Source organism: Haemorhous mexicanus, chromosome 3, assembly GCF_027477595.1.
Source record: "Haemorhous mexicanus isolate bHaeMex1 chromosome 3, bHaeMex1.pri, whole genome shotgun sequence".
NCBI classification, from domain to species: domain Eukaryota; kingdom Metazoa; phylum Chordata; class Aves; order Passeriformes; family Fringillidae; genus Haemorhous; species Haemorhous mexicanus.
In genome coordinates this window covers 38,298,121-38,315,117 of record NC_082343.1, presented here as the reverse complement: position 1 = coordinate 38,315,117, position 16,997 = coordinate 38,298,121, and the positions used below count along the sequence as shown (strand labels likewise).

General features: G+C 48.8%; 1 protein-coding gene across 1 annotated transcript in view; it reads right to left on the bottom strand.

Annotated features, from left to right (window-relative positions):
* MDGA1 (MAM domain containing glycosylphosphatidylinositol anchor 1) overlaps nucleotides 1-3,036 on the bottom strand; it is a 147,988-nt gene extending 144,952 nt beyond the window's left edge. The window contains exon 1 of the mRNA XM_059841385.1: nucleotides 2,906-3,036. Coding sequence (XP_059697368.1) covers nucleotides 2,906-3,032 — 127 coding nt within the window. The 5' untranslated portion in view covers nucleotides 3,033-3,036. The remainder of the gene's footprint in view (nucleotides 1-2,905) is intronic.
* Between the last annotated feature and the right edge of the window lie 13,961 nt (nucleotides 3,037-16,997).

The following is a 16,997-nucleotide window of genomic DNA, read 5'->3' as shown; positions in this document are numbered from 1 at the left end:
GTCTGGGAAATAGGCTACCACAAAAGGCTGATAAAAGTTGCCTCTTGGCAGCCTGCTGAATTGCCTTCCCCATCAGGCCAGCCTTGTCTCACTGCAACAAACAAGGCTGAAAGAATGGGATCAGCTAATGAGAAGAGGGTTTCAGACACACTTCAGTCATTACAACAAATGCCAATTTATATAACAAGCCTCTTCAGGTAGCAGGCAAAAAGCACCTTGACTCCTAATTAAATTGCACCTCAATTGCAAATGCTTCTTTCCCAGAACCCCCCTTATCCACATTTTATTTATACCATTCATCTCAATAAACCTCTCCAAAGACTCTGCTCTCCCAGACAGAGGTCTTTTGTGCGCATCCATGTGGGTGTATTATTTAAAGGGTACATCACTTGGATACTTTATCTTGTTTAATCTGATTTAATCTCAGGAGATTTGCTAAAGTAAAATATATTTATAGACCCATATAGATGCCTCCCCCAGTCTCCATTGCCAATATGCAAAGGCAGGAAAAGAGATCTGAACCGTGACACATGAGTTCCCATAATTTTTACATTAGGTGCTACATGAGATTGACATTCACAACACAGAATGCTGAAGTACAGCTTAAAGCTATGGCAAGAGACCAATACAGAGGAAAAACCCAAGTGGAGGCGGGGCAGTGGGACTAATTTCTAATCCTGCTTTTTATTTATCCTTGCACATATAACAATATTAATCCAGCTCTGCTTGAGCCATCAGTAACAGCAACCTCACATCAAAAGAAACAGTGCTGGCTGCAGAAGGCATGAAATCAGCCCAGGGTAGTGGACTGAAGGCAGAATTGGTGAGGACAATATGAGAACTATTAGTCACCGTCCAAGTTTGCAGCGTGCTGATTCCACGAGACACTGCTCTGGGCTGCACTCAGTGACAACTGCGCATTAACGCTCCTGTTGTTCGATAGTTTGGAGAGGTAGGGGTGGGAAGAGGAACGAAGACACTAGATTTCCCCTTTGTGTAGTTAAGTAAGAGAACAGATAGAAATAGTGGACCATTTTGGCTTAAAAGGATGCCTTCATCTTAGTGTATGTGTGCATCTGTGCTTTCTTTTGTACACAGCTTCTTCAATCTCTCTCTGAGAGAAAAAGACAAAAACATCAGTAAGTTGTTCTGAAGATCTAATAGCAGCAACTCTGTCAAATGCAAGTGCACTGAAGTGTATGAAAAAATACAACAGGCAACCCTCTAAAGCACATTCAAGCAAACCCGGTTTTAAGCTCTGTCCCTCTTGCTATAATCCTAGGCAGCAAGTCCATTCTACAGCAGCTGACAGCAAAAACACTGAAGTGAAATAATAAAAGTTCAGCTAGAAGCAGATCAGCTGTTTTAAAAGATAAAATTATATGCCCTGACCAGGCTTCTGTACCACAAACTCATTCTACTCCTCATCTTTCCAGGACTCGTACATACAATTTTGATCTGGATATACAGACTGGGAGAAGGAAACACATATACTGAGAAGAAAGAAAAAAATAAAGGAAGCTAAACACCCTCTATTTAAAATGGTTATTTTACAAAACAGACCGAAACCCAAATTAACATCCCAGTCCTCAAGGAGAAAGGAGGAATTGTTTCCATTAAAGAAATACATCATTAAAAAGTGACCTACAAAGACTTACCCATAGTCAGTGAGACTGAACTGATCTTTGCCAGAGCTCACACAAGAGACTGGCTGCGTGCTGTTAAAAAAGAGGGAGCGGGGGGGCTGGACTCTCTCACTGGGGTCTCTCTTCAGAGCTCAGAGAGCTTGGCTTGTTAGAGGCAGTGGCATGCCTTCCAGAAGGACTTAACAGCAACGCACAACTGAGTTGTAAGCCAAGATAAAGCCGGCTTGTTATGAGAGACAAGTCTTGTGGGTTGCTTTTATTTATTTTTTCCCAGTGTATTGAAAATGCAGATCTTGCGAAGCAAGAATTCAGAGGGGGCTGGGAGAAGGAAAGGGGGGCTGCACGTCTGGCTAAAGTAGACCCCGGGTGTTCTGTCAGCCCGGGGCTTGTGCTCGGCAGAACGGGGTGTCATCCCCCGCCTCTGCCCTCGCACTGAGGGGCTGCGGAAGCCAAACCTCTCATGAGACCACCCGAGCTCGCCATTTGCCACTCTGCCTGCAAACAAGGAAAGGAACTAAGCTCCGTAAATGCAAAAATAATAATAGTAAAAAAAGGGGAAAAAAAAATCAAGCAGCTCGGCATCATCTCTGCCACAGACCAGCACCCACCCATCTCCATCACCTCAAGAAGAAAATCAGCCGCGAAGTTCCACTGGGCGCAAAAACAGCCTCGCCTCGCCCCCCCTCCCCGGGCAGCCCGGCGGGGCCGGCCGTGGGGAGCCGAGCCGGGCGGAGCCCTGCCGGTGGCGGGAGCGGGGAGCCCCCGGCACGCAGGGAACGAGACCGGACAGCCCGCACGCCCTTCTCCCTGCTTCCCCGTGCCGGTGGTCCTGAGAGCAAGGAAACCCTCAAGCGCATCGCCGGGAAGGGATTTTCCGTCCTCCCCCTGCCCCTAAGAAAATGCAACTCGGAGGTGCTCCCAGAGCCGCCCCCGCCGACATCAGCGTGGCGTCCCCACGCGAGGCGGGTGGGGAGAGGGGAGGCAGGGCCGGGTCTCCAGTCGCTCTCCCGGCAGCAGTCCCGCCGGCGCTCCCTCCGTGCCATCTCGGCGGACTTGTACATGGGAGGCGGCCAGAGGTTACGGCGAGAAATTATGAAGTAGCTACAGGCGCTGGAAGCCCTATTGCTGCTCAGGCTGAGACGAGGTTCGGCGGCATCATTTACTTTCTCCTGCAGGTGCTTTTTAACTTTGATCCCACCGCCGCCGTCTGCGCCCTCGCCCCCCACCCCTCCTTCGCAAACAGCGACAACCTCTCTTACCGTACACCCCTTGTCCCCCGCTGTACACCGGCACCAGAGACAGGAATAAAAAACAGATCATGTCCATCTTCAAGGCAGAGCCTTCATCGCCGGCGAAGAAAAACAGCCAAAACAGCTCAGGCAGCATCCGGCGGGGGAGCAAGGAGCAGCCGAAAGCCTCCTGAAACACCGCCCCATGCGCCCCGCTCCGCGCCGGGCACCGGCGCCCCTCGGGCGGAGGAAGGGACCCCCCCCACACAGGGGCCACCTGGGGGGTAAAATTTAAAATTTAGAAGAAAAAACAAAAAAAAAGTAAAGAAAGGAATGAGAGAGCGAGAGAAGGAGGCAGCAGGGAGGGCAGAAACGCGGAGTACCGCTTCCCGGTTCCCCTCTCCAGGTTGCTCGAGGATCTCCAGGCGAACAGGCAGCCGCACCCGCACTCGGGGTACGGGGAAAGGCCAGCCGGGGGGCACCGGGCCGGCACCGGGTAGGGCAGGAGCAGGACCCGGGCCAGCCCGGGCTCCTTTGTTCCGCGGGAGCTGCCGAGCGCTGCCCAAGTCCCACGCTGCCCGAAGTGCTGCCAACTGGGGCCAACTTGAGTGAGTCCTCACCCTCCCTCCTCCTGACGAGGCTCTGACCGCAGCCCCTGGAGCGGACGGGGAGAAGGAGAAGGAGGTGGAGAAAAAGGGGGGAAGCGAGGGTGGGGGGTAGGAGCCAGCTGCTGAAAGGCGGAGGAAGGGATAGGTGATTCTCGCTCCTCTTTTCCAGATCTTCTGAGGAGGGGATTGTTGTAATTAATCAAATCCAGGAAGGATTTTTTTTTTTTTTTCTAAAGCGGCTCCCAAGAGCTCCCCCAGCTGCACTGCACCGCCCCAACCAGCCTGAAGGGAGAAGCAACCGAGGAGCAGACAGACTACGCACCCTCGCAGCGCCTGCAGCTCAGCCCGGCTCTCCTCGCCTCCTCCCCAGCCTGCCAGGTCCTTCGCCCTTCAAAACTTTCCCTGATGTTGTGTGCCAGCCTCGTGTGGGTGCGTCGCCTCCGTCTTTGCCTGCTGAGCCCGCCTCGCAGAGGATTTGCAGCTGTACAGGGACCCGTGTCTCTCTCCTTCGAAGGCTGCCGGAGCTCCTACTGGGAACTAACGGGCTGCAACTGGAAGGTAGCGGGCAATGAGGGACAAGAAGATGGGCAAAGTTGAGCTACTCCTGCCAGACGCCAGCTGGAAACCACTTGGGAGGGCTCTACCCCACCGCTGTTTCCTGAAGCGCCAAAATCTCCTGCAGAAGTTGCCGGGAACGCCACCCCGCTCCCTAGGCGGCCCCGGGGCGCTGCGCTCCAAAGCTCCCGACGGGGCGTCCCGGGCTTCCCGCGCCCGCCGGCGGGGCTGGCCCGAGGGCGCCTCGCTCCTGCCTGCCGGCTCTGCCAGCCGCGCCTGATTTTCTACTCTGTTGGCTTTCCAGGCTTTCCCCCTGCCCTCTTCACCGTTTCATTACCCTTCGCTAAAAAAAAAAAAAAGAAAAAAAAAGAAAAAAAAAAAAAGAGCCAATTAAAGGGGGCGTGCTGGGGAGAGCCCTGCCTCCTGCCCAATTCTGCGAGCTTCCCCACGCCTCACCCAATTATGGACAAGACCGCAGGGATGGGAGAAAGAGGGACTTGCTTCGGGCGGGAGACCGATTGTCAGTCCGGGGTACTCTTATCCTCAGGACCCCCGCGGCGAGGTCGGCTTCTCCCCGCTGGGACCTGAGGTGGCAAGGGATTGGGGACAACGCAGGTTTCCGGGTTATATCCCGTGCTGGTGCTCGCTGATGCCAGCAAAGTTTTTGAGGCCCCCCAGGTAGGTTGCAGGCTGGCGGGGCTGCCTTGTGCATGCTGCCGGGGAGCGGCGGGGCGCGGTGCTCCGGCGGGGCGGGGGTGCTGTGCGGGGCCCAGCCCGGTGCGTGGCTGCGGGGGCCGCGGTCCTCGCCGGGCTGCCAGCCCGGGCCGTGGGGATGATCCTACGTGAAACCCGGAGCGGAGAAGCTGTGCATGCCCCGCTCCCCGTGTCCCCCGCGTAGGGCCCGGGCGAGAGGCCGGGAGGAGGAAGAGGATGCTGAGCGAGCCCCGAGCAGCACCACCGGCAGCGCGGGCTACGCGGGGCCCTGCTTTACCATCTCTGTCTCCGTCTGCTTTGCTAGGGAGATAAAACGCTGCTTCTGGGAAGCCTAGACCTGCTCGTCCCCGAGCTGGCGAGCCCACCCGTGCATGTCCCGAGTCCATAGCAATGAGCCAGACCGTAAAGCGGAGACAGCGCCGTTGAAGCCCCTCTTAGCGGCGCGTTCTGCTCCCGGGAGCCGGGCTCCGACTCGCCTCTAACCCAGTGCTGGCTTAGCTGGGGCTCCCGGGCACGGGCTGATGCGGGTGTCCCTTAGCGACAGCGAGTCCTCTCCGGCTTTTCCTCGGGGCTGGCTCCTGCGTGGCCCCCGCCTCGGCCACGCGTGAGCTTGGCGCGCTGCCCCAGGGGCTCCCGGCCCGGCATCCACGCCCGCTCCCCGCCGCAGCTGGCCAGGGGTGCGGGACCCTGCAGGCACTGAGTTGTCATGTGAACAGGGCACTCCCTGGATAAGAATGTAATTTAAAAAAAAAAAAAAAAAATTTTGGCCCAAAGAGCGGCTGGCTGCTCAGTCATGCTCTAACAAACAAGCAATTAATAGATATAGCCCCTAATTAGCAAGTAGTTATTCCTATTGTAAACGGTGCTTAGTCAGAAAGAGAAAAGCAGAAGCATGCCCCCGGAAGAGAGCAGCGATACAGACAGGACATCATCACCCCAGAGCCCAGCGTCCCCCCAGTGCCCGGCATCCATGCATGTGGGAGGCAGGGCAGGCAATTTCCCAATGGACTCTCTTCTATCACTTACCAGGATACCACCCGTATAAAACTGCCTTGTTTGGTTTTGTGGTGGTTTAGGGTTTTCTTCCCTTTGTATTTCTTTTTGCTACAACTAAGGGGAAATTTGCCAAGAAACTGTGTTTTTCACGCTCTTAAGATGCCTTTTCATAGCTGATAGCATGGAGCAGGGCACCTGTGAAAGCACCTGTTATGAGCACATTTATTCTTTAATACAATAAACCCTTATCTGAGAAGTATTTAATCCTTCCTGCAGTGGGTGGTTGCAGCGTTTATAAAGGGTGCATAGGTAGAAGGAGGCAGCCAGCACCAGGAGGATAGGTGGATCAACTCCTTTGCCACGGCATGAGGAGAAGCAGGAGCTGATGATAATGAAACAAAATAAAATTATCTACATTTCCACAAAGCAGGCTGAAGGCAACCCAAGGAAAACAAGATGAAGAGATGTTTGCAGATCCAGGAAGCTTCGTGGTGATAAAATAAAACCGTGGAGACATGAGTCTTGTTCTTTTCTATGCATAATTTTGAAATAAGGATATTTATGTGGCATTTTGTAGCCCTTCCATTATTTTTTTTTCAGGGATTCTTATTAAATTATGGAATAGTGCCTCGGTGTTTGAATGAGTATGAATTACGTATCTGGCTAATGAGTAAAAAAAAATCCAAAAAATGTATGCTCCACACCCCTTTTTTGTGTTAGTATTCAACGCACATGCTCATGTTTCACTGGCACAAATGCTTATGAAAGATGAATTTCAAAGTAAACTGCCAAAGTATATTCTGAGTAGAAAAAAATACTGCCAAAACCCAAGAACATAACTGCATTTGCTAAGTAAGGTAATTAATAATTATTGCTTGAGGCCTAATAAATCATAGCATTCATAACTATGGCGTTTCCAGTGGGTGACAGCAAGGCAGCACTCCCATGCACACTTGCTAAGCAAGCTACTTGCTATAGGGAAACCGTACCCTGTAGTGATTCTACTTGTCAGCAAGCAAAGATGAAGGATGCCTTTCCTCCCCCCGACTGTTTCCACAGAACATATTTGTCCCATCTTTCCATCTGGGAGTCAGTGTCTCCGGTCACTTCTCAAGACCCCACTTGTCAAATGAGTCCTGTCTCTGAAATATTTATACATACTCCATCACCTATATTTCACAGCTCTGTTAAGAGGTAGACAGTCTCTGGGACAGCTGCTGTGTTCAAAGAGAGCAAATCATATAAAGCATGACACCAGGCAGGAAGCCACTGAGGAACCTGTGAGGCCAAGGTCCAGTTGCACGAACATTAATTATCTCTGTGTCAGTGTTTTCATGCTGTACTCTGGTGCAGTCTGTCATTTCATTCTTTCCTGGGATGATGCAACTATCTCTGGGCATGGTGATCTCTTCAGCTTGTGGCCTGACATTTCTATCACCTCTTTCCTCTTCATTTGCTTTGCAGCAACCCATCCAAGAATGTCTCCAGGATCTATGAAGTTTGATCTCTTCCTCCTTCCACACATACATGGAAGCTTTACTGCAACATTTCTCTTGCTGTGTCTACTGAAAGGGAGTGGAAATAGAAAGTAGGAATAGAAAAGGAACATAATGGAGCACCTTAGAGGCAACGGGCAAACCCAGGGTGACTCCAAATGCTGCAGGAGAGATGAGAGTTGGGAAGGAGAAAGCTGGAGGACTCTGTAACACTGCAGCAGAGATGTTAGCAGGGAGAGGGGAAAACAAGGGAATTCTAACTGCATCATAGGTCTGCATCAAGGAGCTGAGCATACAGAGTTGTTCCTGTGCTGCTTCTGAGCTGGAGCAGGTCCTGCAGCAGTGTGGAACAGGGCACCTGTCTGATGTGAGGCAGCAAAATCAGGCAGCAAAGGAGCCAGAGAGGGGGAACCGGGAAAGGCAAGGGAGAGCCAGTGTGTGTGAGGAAGGGGAGCCCCCTCGAACTGCTGCAAACAAACCAGACACAACAGCACCAGGTACTCTGTGACACACAAACTCCTGGGAGATGAGAAGCTGGGCAAAGCTACAATGACAGGATGCAGCTGAACTGTCTTCTGTCTGTTTTCTTTATGTTTAATTTGTCTTCCCAGGAAAACTATAAAAAAATACATTAAAAAATCCTAGTTTGCCATTCTGAAGTGCTGGAATCAGAATCTTTGTGCAAAAAAATTCCCCTGGCCTGGAGCAGTGTTTCCCATTATTCATAACACCAAGCTGGTGCTGTTGCAGTCCTAGATTCTCCTGGGTATCTCCTGCTTTCAGTATGAAGCATGCCAAGATAGAGCTATAAATCCCAAGGGTTCTGCTTTGCTGTCCTCAGTTCTCCTCATCTCCACTCCAGGGAACAGACCTATGCTGTGCTCACTTTCTTCCCAGATGCATTTTACACCACTAGTGGTACCTCTGAGCCTCTTGTGTATTCTCTGCATTTTTGATTATCTCATCTCGTCACAGATAGTGTTTGGTACTGAAAAGAGTGATGGAAAGGGAGTCCATCTCTATTCTTCACCCAAGGTATTCATCCTACCTGAGCTTTACAACCCTTCCTCCCTGCGCTTCCCAGATGCAGTCAGTCAGGGGGCTGTGCCAGGATTTCTGACAGCTGGTTGCTATTGTATCAGATTCCTGCCTCCTGCCTTCACCCAACTACACTTTGACACACTCCTGTCTCCTGGTTAAAGCTTATTTGAAAGCCATTGCAATCCCTTGCCCCTGTGATCTCAACGTGTGGCCACTCTTTCCCTAGCTCAAGTGCTCACCCCGTGCCCTCCCCACTTCCCCCCTCCCTGCTTGTGCACTAAACCCAGAGGCTTTTAACACAACGTTTTCTACCAATCTCTATGCTTCTTAGCCTATATATCTAGTTTGACAGAGATCCTGCTGGGTTGGGGTTTTTTTCTCTTATGCTTTAGGACAGATTTGGGCTGGTATAGGGACGCAGACAAGTGTCTCAGCATCACTGAGAACATCTTTTCTTGTTTCACCTTTTCTTTGATCTTTTTTCTCTTCTGCCTGTTTCTCCTTCTACATTCATGCTTTCTTCTTCCTTCCCACCTTCCTTTTCATGTGTAAAAAGCGAGTTGAGAAAATGTCAAGCTGGTGCTGGTCAAAGGAACCTGTTCTTCTTTCTTCCACTTCCTTTTATTGCCTCAGTGCCCTCTCCTAGTCTATGTCTCCCAGACTGTGCTGGAGAGGGATACTTTTCCACAAAGAGCAGAGACAAAGGGTTCAAGCATGATTCTCCCCTGTTTCTGCCCTCTGCCACTACAAGCTAAAGGTGCATCGATTGTAGGTTTTGTCAGGGCAGGCAGCTGATCCAAAACATGCGATCCCTGCCCTGAGGTGGAGGTGGCGGTGCAGGTGAGAGTAAAGGAGCTGCTCCTGAAGTAGTTGCCTCCATCCAGAGGGCTGTGTTTGAACCAGTTGTCAGCACTCCCAGGAGAGTGTGCTACTTGAATTTCCCTTGAGGGGTTTTAAACACCACTCACAGCATGGGGATGGTCCGTTGGCTCATACGACTCTTGGATGGGACCTTCCTGTTTAGGCTTTGGTGGAGGCAGCCTTTGGCCATAGACAGCACATCATGTCTCCCTGATGAGAGGAGGAAGCCATCCTCAGAGTCACTTCTGTGGAAGCACTCAGGTGAGGCTGTGACTCGCATGTCCTGGCATCTCTGGTTGGTGAGAAAACACTCCAGCTGGTGTTCTCACTTCAGCTGCCCAGTGGCCACACTCATTTTTGGGAAGATGATCCCATCAGCACACAGTGACTTAAAATAACACACAAGAAGTTCCTCAGTCCCTTTTTGTCCTTAGAGAGAGCCACCCTCACTTCAAGAATTGAGCATTTGTGGTTTAGATGATAAAAGGTAGCTGCAGAGTAAACTATTTTTCTGCCAGAATCCCTTTTCACTATCAATCCCAGACCACAAGAGCTGACAGAGCTGGTTGCAGAAAGATCCAACAGTGTGCCAGGCTGGCTGCAGAGAAGAACATCCCATTCAATGCCTGAAGGAGCCCCACTGCTTCCTGGGGGACCATACCCTGCTGTTCAGAGGTGCAGCTCTCCACCAGCCTCTCACTGCAACACAACAATGAAAAAAAAATTGAAATCCATAGCTGTCAAAGCCATTGTGCACTGCCAGAGTCTGAACAGCTTGAGCAGTCAGACCTTGGCTGGGATGGGCTTTGTTCCACCCAGGAAAATGGGTGTGCAGTCCCCAGCTCACATGGCCATCACTGGCTGTTTTGACTGGAGATTCCTGAGTCAGCCCAGTGCCTGGTGGAGGCTTCCTCCTACTCTTTTCTTGGCAGCTCTTCAGCTGATTGCTATTTTCCTTCACTACCACAAATCCACTCTCCAAGCCTGACCCATCTTCCCTCTGCCCAAACTCCTTCCAGGAGTGCTATAAATAAACACGGCTTTGACCTGAGTTTTGGAAATCCTGAGGCCAGAGTTCTTGTTGGAAATATAATGGTCCCTGTGTACTTATCTCTTCCAGAGGCACTCAAAGATGGATGTGGACACTTAGGTTTTAATTCAAAATGACTTATATGGCCAGTTTCACTGTCATTCCTTGCTCTGCTCGTACCCATAGCTCAGGGTGGCAGGTGAATACATCAGAGGGTTTTCAGGCTTAAGGAGAGAATGCAAAGAGCTGCCTTTCTGGGCAATGCATGTCTCAGTGCCACTGAACTTCCTTGCTTTGGCTCTGTAAGCTGATGAGGTCTGGAGGGATAGAGGGCTGCAAATCTTACTTCCATGAGGGAGGATGCTCTGAGCTCATCTGCGAGGACAGGGTATCTCAGCTCTCATTTGTGCTCCTCAGCAGTCTCTGCACATATACCACTTGTATAAAAACATTATTTCATCTCAGTGTTTTGATCCTGTATTACATTAGGAAATCTTGGATGCGTGAAGTCCAGGTGCTTTGAGAACACAAAGAAACTCATGGGTAGTTGGCCCCTCTGACTTAATCTAAAAGTCACTCCCTTCTCACCACCCAAATCTAGCCCATGGCGCAAAAGCAGCACACAAGGCTCAGCTGCTTTAAGTAAGCTTGAGAATAAAGCCCCTGCAGTTAACTTGTCCAGAAGTAGTTTCCTTGTTGGATATTACATACAGTCTACGAGCTGCCCTTAAATGTTGCTATTGCCTCTTCATTTTCAGGTGTTGTTTGCCACTGCTGCAGTACTTGACTCAAGGATCCAGTGATTTTTTTTTTTCCTCTTTTTTTGTGTTAACCTCTATGTACACACACATGCTCACACACACATACACACACACACACACACACACATCCTCATCCCTTCTGTCCAGTGATTTTCCCTTCTGTCCAGTTGTACACTGTAGCTACATTTTTAACAAACTGCCTGCTGAAGTGAAAATATCTTTAAAATTCATTGCACAAATCCAGAAGTTGCAAAATAAATGTTGAAAGAAGAGAAAATGTTCAGAACTGCTGAAAGGATGCAAGACAATGCACACACACACACACACACACGCACCAAGGATTGCTGCTCCCTCTTTACCTTTGGGGGTGAGTCGGAAACACGATTCCATGTTGTCTCTATGCTTAAATATTCTCACATCCTTAAGGCTCAGCAGCATCCTTGTTTTCCCTCTGTAAATGGATCCATTTTAGTAAATCCATGGTGAAATACCCTGTTTAAACTTCACATGTTTATAATACAATTGTACAGCAATTCAGAGTTAGAAGAACCATTACTGTAAGACTAAGTAACACTAGATGCAACATACAAGAAATTAACAGAAAAACCCTGCTAATTTCCTGCTGAGAGGAAATTATAGAAAAAGCAACCCCATTTACCAACATATTTTTCATTGCAGTTGCTCAGATCATTTTAGAGAGGCTGGGGCTGGGGCTGGAGCTACCTGGGGACACAAGACAGATGTGTGAGTTCTGTGTAGCATTGAAACACTGCTCCTGGGGAGGCAGCTTACCAGCAGAGCTGCTCTTGCCAGGATCACCCATCTCCTCACTGCTTCCAATCAACACAACTTGCACTCACACAGAGGGCTTTTGCTGGCATGGCTGTCTCAGTCAGGAGTTGCAACTCTGATCAAAAGCGAGCATGAAGGAGCACTGGCCTGTGTGAGGAGGGGGCTGAAACACAGAGCTGAGATGTGACTCACCCAAGCTCAGACAGCGAGGCAGAGAGATGAGCAGAGCTGGAACTGGGTACTTTCTTGCCTCATTTCTCAGCATGGCTGCAGACAGACAGCATTGCCAGTGAACTGTGTATTCCAATGTGTAATTACTTGCTTATTAGCTGGCTAGCTCATTATGCCAAGAAAGTTATTGGGAATGTGGAACAAAGACATTTCTCCTCTTCATGCCCTTCAGACTAGAGAAATGCCAGATCATACAACCTGCTGGGAACCTCCACCTTCTCCACCCTTTGTAGGCTGTCAGAGGTTGGAGTTTAATTGATTTCTCAGTTACATCTAGTCCTCAGAAGAAAGAGAAAAAGAGCTAATCATGCTAGCCTGATACTAAAGTCAGGGACTTTGATGGCTGTTGCTACTGCTGCTTCCCAAGTGATGTGCTGGGCACATGGGTGATCTTGTCTGGGTGATCAACCTTGAAGATGTTGGGAGCAACCAGCCTTACCACACACCACTGCTTGGTACCTCACAGATGGGGAGGACTATGGTATGGAGTGTCAGCCTGAGGTAAAGCCAAATACAGGGCCACTGAAGCCAAGTTAGAGCTTGATTTACCTATTGTTTAGGTGACCCTTTCCTAAAGCTTGCAAATGTAATCCTTTCTGTTGCAACCTCCCTCTAGGGGCTCACCAGTCACTGCAGTGTTTTAAGGCATATCAATTCATGTCTGAAGTGTTGCACACTCACCCTGTGGGTTTCCAAAGAAGTCTGTCCATGCAGGGGCCCCAGGTGACTGCCCTCCACTGAAGGGTGAGGTGCTTCTCCCTCCTGAACCTACCCCTACATCCCAACTTCCCCAGGCAGATCAGTCAAGGGTTTTGAGCAGCAGCAACAGACTTCCCTATTAGCTGTGTCAATCAGTAAAATTAGTGGGAAATTGCATAATTTTCAGATGGACCAAATCACTTCGATTGCAGAGACAGAAGGAAACACTGCTGGTCTGATCTCCTGTTCTAATCAAAGTGCATTGTGAGGAACAACCTCCAGTACTGATTTCTGATAAGCCAATAACAAACCATTCATTTCTGTTTCACACAGAGAAGTGACATATTCCATCAGGATGCACAAACCAGCATTCTGAAGGAACAAAACCCATTTGGAATCAGATTTACAGCTCTTCAGCAGCCCTCAGATTTGCAGGTAGACCACAATATCTGACTTGCTGGAAGGTTTCATGGCATGTGATGCTGGCACTGAGGAATTGATGCCTCTGATTTTCCCACTCCGATTTTCCCTGGTATTTGGTATGAAGAATGAGGGAGACAGGTGCCACGCTCCACCCAGCTTCAGGGAGGACTGGAGGAACCAGCAGCAATCTGGTGAGAGGGAGGAGCTAGTGGGAAGTCAGGCAGCACCAGCTCAGGCGTTAATGGGGTGGACAGAGAAAGGTGGGGCTGGAATATGGCTTGAGGGAGAGATGAAAGAGGGCACTGGTGCAGCTTGAGGCATGGAAGGAGAAACAAGGACTGCTGGAAAGATTCTGGGATTAAGTAGACGACTAAAGCTTGGGGAAAGCTGGAATGAAGAAGGCCCTGCTTCCTTGGGCTGAAATGTGGTCCTGGGCCATGGGTGTGGCAAGGGGAGGCTTGTTGGGGGGAGGCTGGGCAGGGTCCCCAGCACCTGACAGCTCTGCCCCTCCTTTCTGCCCAGCTAGCGCTTTTTTTTCTCCCTTCCACCTTTGTGCAACCCCTCACTTCCCTCACACCCTGCCTTTGCAATGAAGCCAGTGGAGTTGGAAGGGCTGATATGAAGGGGGAGTCAAGAAAGAATAAGGTGAAAAGTGTTTCCTTGTGCCTTAAGCTTCCCGTTCAGCTGTCCTGGGCATACCTAGTATTGGGAGTAACATGGAGATGGGTCATTGCAGCTGACAGGGGATGAGCTCATCCCTGCCCCAAACATCCTGTGTGAGGTGTCTCATGTTAAATACTCCTCTGTATTCCCCATGTACCTTTGAATCCCTGAAAATAACAGACATATTGATAAAAGATGCCTGAGAAAAAATATTTTACAGGAACCAATAGATGCCTTTCTCTCTGGAAAATAAGCATTGGTTAATCAAGAAATTACCAATAGAAATTTCTCATATGAGCACTTCCCCCCCCACCTTGTTTGTCTGGCTAGAGGATCACATTTCATTTTCAAACCGCAGTTCTACATTTATCATCCCTGATTTAGCAAATTGCCTCTTGCAGAAACAATGTCTAACCTACCTTTATTTAAGGTTTTGCAGGATAATGTGTTTATGTTGGTCTCAGAGAGGCTAACAAAAAAGTGGCGAACATATTGCAGTGGAGGTAATATAAATTATTTTAGATTCAAAATATTCCTCCTCAAGTAACACTTTCAGAATATATTGTATTGCCAGTAAGACTTAACTCTAAAATCTTGAGGCAAGAATTTTGTTGTCTTTCTCCTTTACTTTTTTTCTTAACAGGGATCAGAATCAACCTTTCAATAAGCCTCTCTTTGTGGCCAAAATAGAAGAAGGTGATGATACCTCTAGTCAGAGTTGGCTCAAGGCTTATCAGCAGGGTAGGTAAAATTTAATTTTGCAGCCCAAAGATTTTCACTTCACCCTTGGGCAAGCAAGTCAACTCTGTGGCAGCAGCAGAGTGGGTCCCTCCCTAGGTGTGCTTCTTCTTTTCTATCCTCTTTATAGCACGCAGCTTGGAGGGGAAGGTCTGGACAGTGGGATCATGCCTGCTGCAGCCACAGCCATCCCCACCTCTTCCAGCCAAGCAAACTAGGCTGCTGGTAGCCCCTGGCAGGCTCCTGCCTTTGGCAGCCAACAGCTTTGCCCATGCTTGAAACCAGCCCTGTCTGTAATAAGGTAGAGAAACTCGTACCTGCAGAACTGAGACTGGGATCATTATCTTAGAGCTGCAAATGGAGCCTCCCACTTCAATGGAAGGATGCAGGTAATTGGGCTGTCTCGTAGAAAACAAGTTCTTCTGCCCTGCAATCAGTACACGTGACGCAATCTCACTGTGCCAGGGTGGAAAGGGGAGTCTTGCGAATTGGGGGTGGCTTGCTCACCTGAGCAGGAGAGGAGTTCTGTGCCCTTGGCACACACAGCTAAACTCCAGGAGATCATGACAGTCCCACTTATGACCCCTTTCCATTTGAGCTCCATGGGAATACTATCAAGATGATGATTTCCAGTGAAATCAATAAGAAAGTAATAGGGCATCAACACAATTATTAATAATTTCTCTCAATTATAATCTAGTTTCTTCAAATACAGCTGTGTCTGGAGCCTCCAGCCAGAATTAATGATACGGAAAATCTGGAGAACAATAAATGGTATATCCTTGAGCTAGCAGGATGTGAACAAACAGTAAACAAAAATGAAAATGGCAAAGGGGGTAAATCTTTAATAAACTACTCTTCCAATATTGTTTGATAAGCTCTTCTTCAGATGTTACACAATATTCTCACTTGCTTTCAGAGCCAGCCTGGTCTTTTTCAAGCCAAACACACTTCACAAGACAGAATTGTAGAGGAACTGAGATGGAGAAACAGATTGTAACCTCATTCTTACATTTTAAAAGCAGTAACATGAATGCATGACTTCACATTCCTCATAGCTGGGATTCCTCTTTCCTCATAGGCACAGAGCCTGTCCTGTGTTCAGCACAGAGCTCACTGATGTTCAGTACATTCTGCTTGTTTATAAAGCAAAACAAGCAGGTACATTTTGCAGTTGTTAATACCAAGGGTAATAATATACACACACACATGCATCCACCCACACAAGCACAGAGAGGTTAATACCAATCTAAAAATATTTTGTGTGGCAGAAAGAATACAAAATCATTGTCAGTGGAGTTGTTGGAAGATAGTGTCAGTTAATGGAAGTTTTGTAGTCTTGGGCACACTGTCCATCCTGGGCAACTGCTGCATTACCTCTTGTAAAGTACTTTATCAAATGCTTTGTGATGAAAATGCCACAATCCCTGTCTGCCTTACATAAGTAAACAGCAATGCAAATGAAAGAGGCACATTCATGAAGCCAAGGAAGGAAAGGACAAATTATCTTAGGTCTGATTTTATGTCATGGGTGCATTTTTGTTACTTTTAGACTCGTCATGAGTGACTCAAAATGCCAAATTCTTATCTCCCAAGGCACAGAGACAATCAGTCAAAGGGGAAATGCTGAATTCCCAGTATCCAGCCTTCTCTACGACAGCCGGTCAGCTGTGTAATGCAAACTAATCTGTTTCAAGCATCAGCTTTTTTGTTGCTTTCCCTGGTTCACATATATACATATCCAGTGGGAGAGAGAGAAAGGAAAAAAAAGAAAGGGAGGGGAAGAGACAATTATAACAATTATAGATAGGTGTACATCTACACGTATCTATAATTGTTGGAAGAAAATAGCTAATATGTGGAGCTAGACCTGGAGAAGGTGGGACTGCTGTTCAATTCCCTTGGTGAACTATAATTAAGATAGGTCCAGAACTATCATAAACAAAATACTGCATGGAAGACAAAAATCAGGGCATGTTTTTAGCCGTCTGGTGGGGGGAAAATAGCTATAGATTCTGACTGGGAGAAGCAGATGGCGATGAATTACGAGAATAGGGCACTGCTGCTGCTGCAGCCGCTGCTGCAACTGCCACAGCTCAGCTCTGCTCCATCTGACAGAGGGGCCCCTGGGCAGCCACAGATGAGTCACTCATGTGTGTGCAGGCATCTCTGGAGTATCCCAGCTTTTCCCTTTCGTTTGTGTGACACTGCTTCAGGGTTTGAAAAGAGTCACACAGCCCCTGTATCCTAAGAGCACCCTTTCCCTTTGCACTTACTTTTCCCAGTGTCCGAGGTGTGGCCAGCCCTGACCAGCACAGTGTGGCTGGCTGGCCTCATGCAGGAGGGATCTCTACAGTCTCCGAGCAAGGGTGATATTGCCATCCTCCAAGTGGTGCACCAAAAGTCCTCAGATGATGCTGAGATGCAGAGAAGGAGCCATTGAGGACACCCACATTGGAGCCATCTTGCTTGCACTCCTTGGGAAGACCTGCACCCAAGGATCCGCAGTGCAGA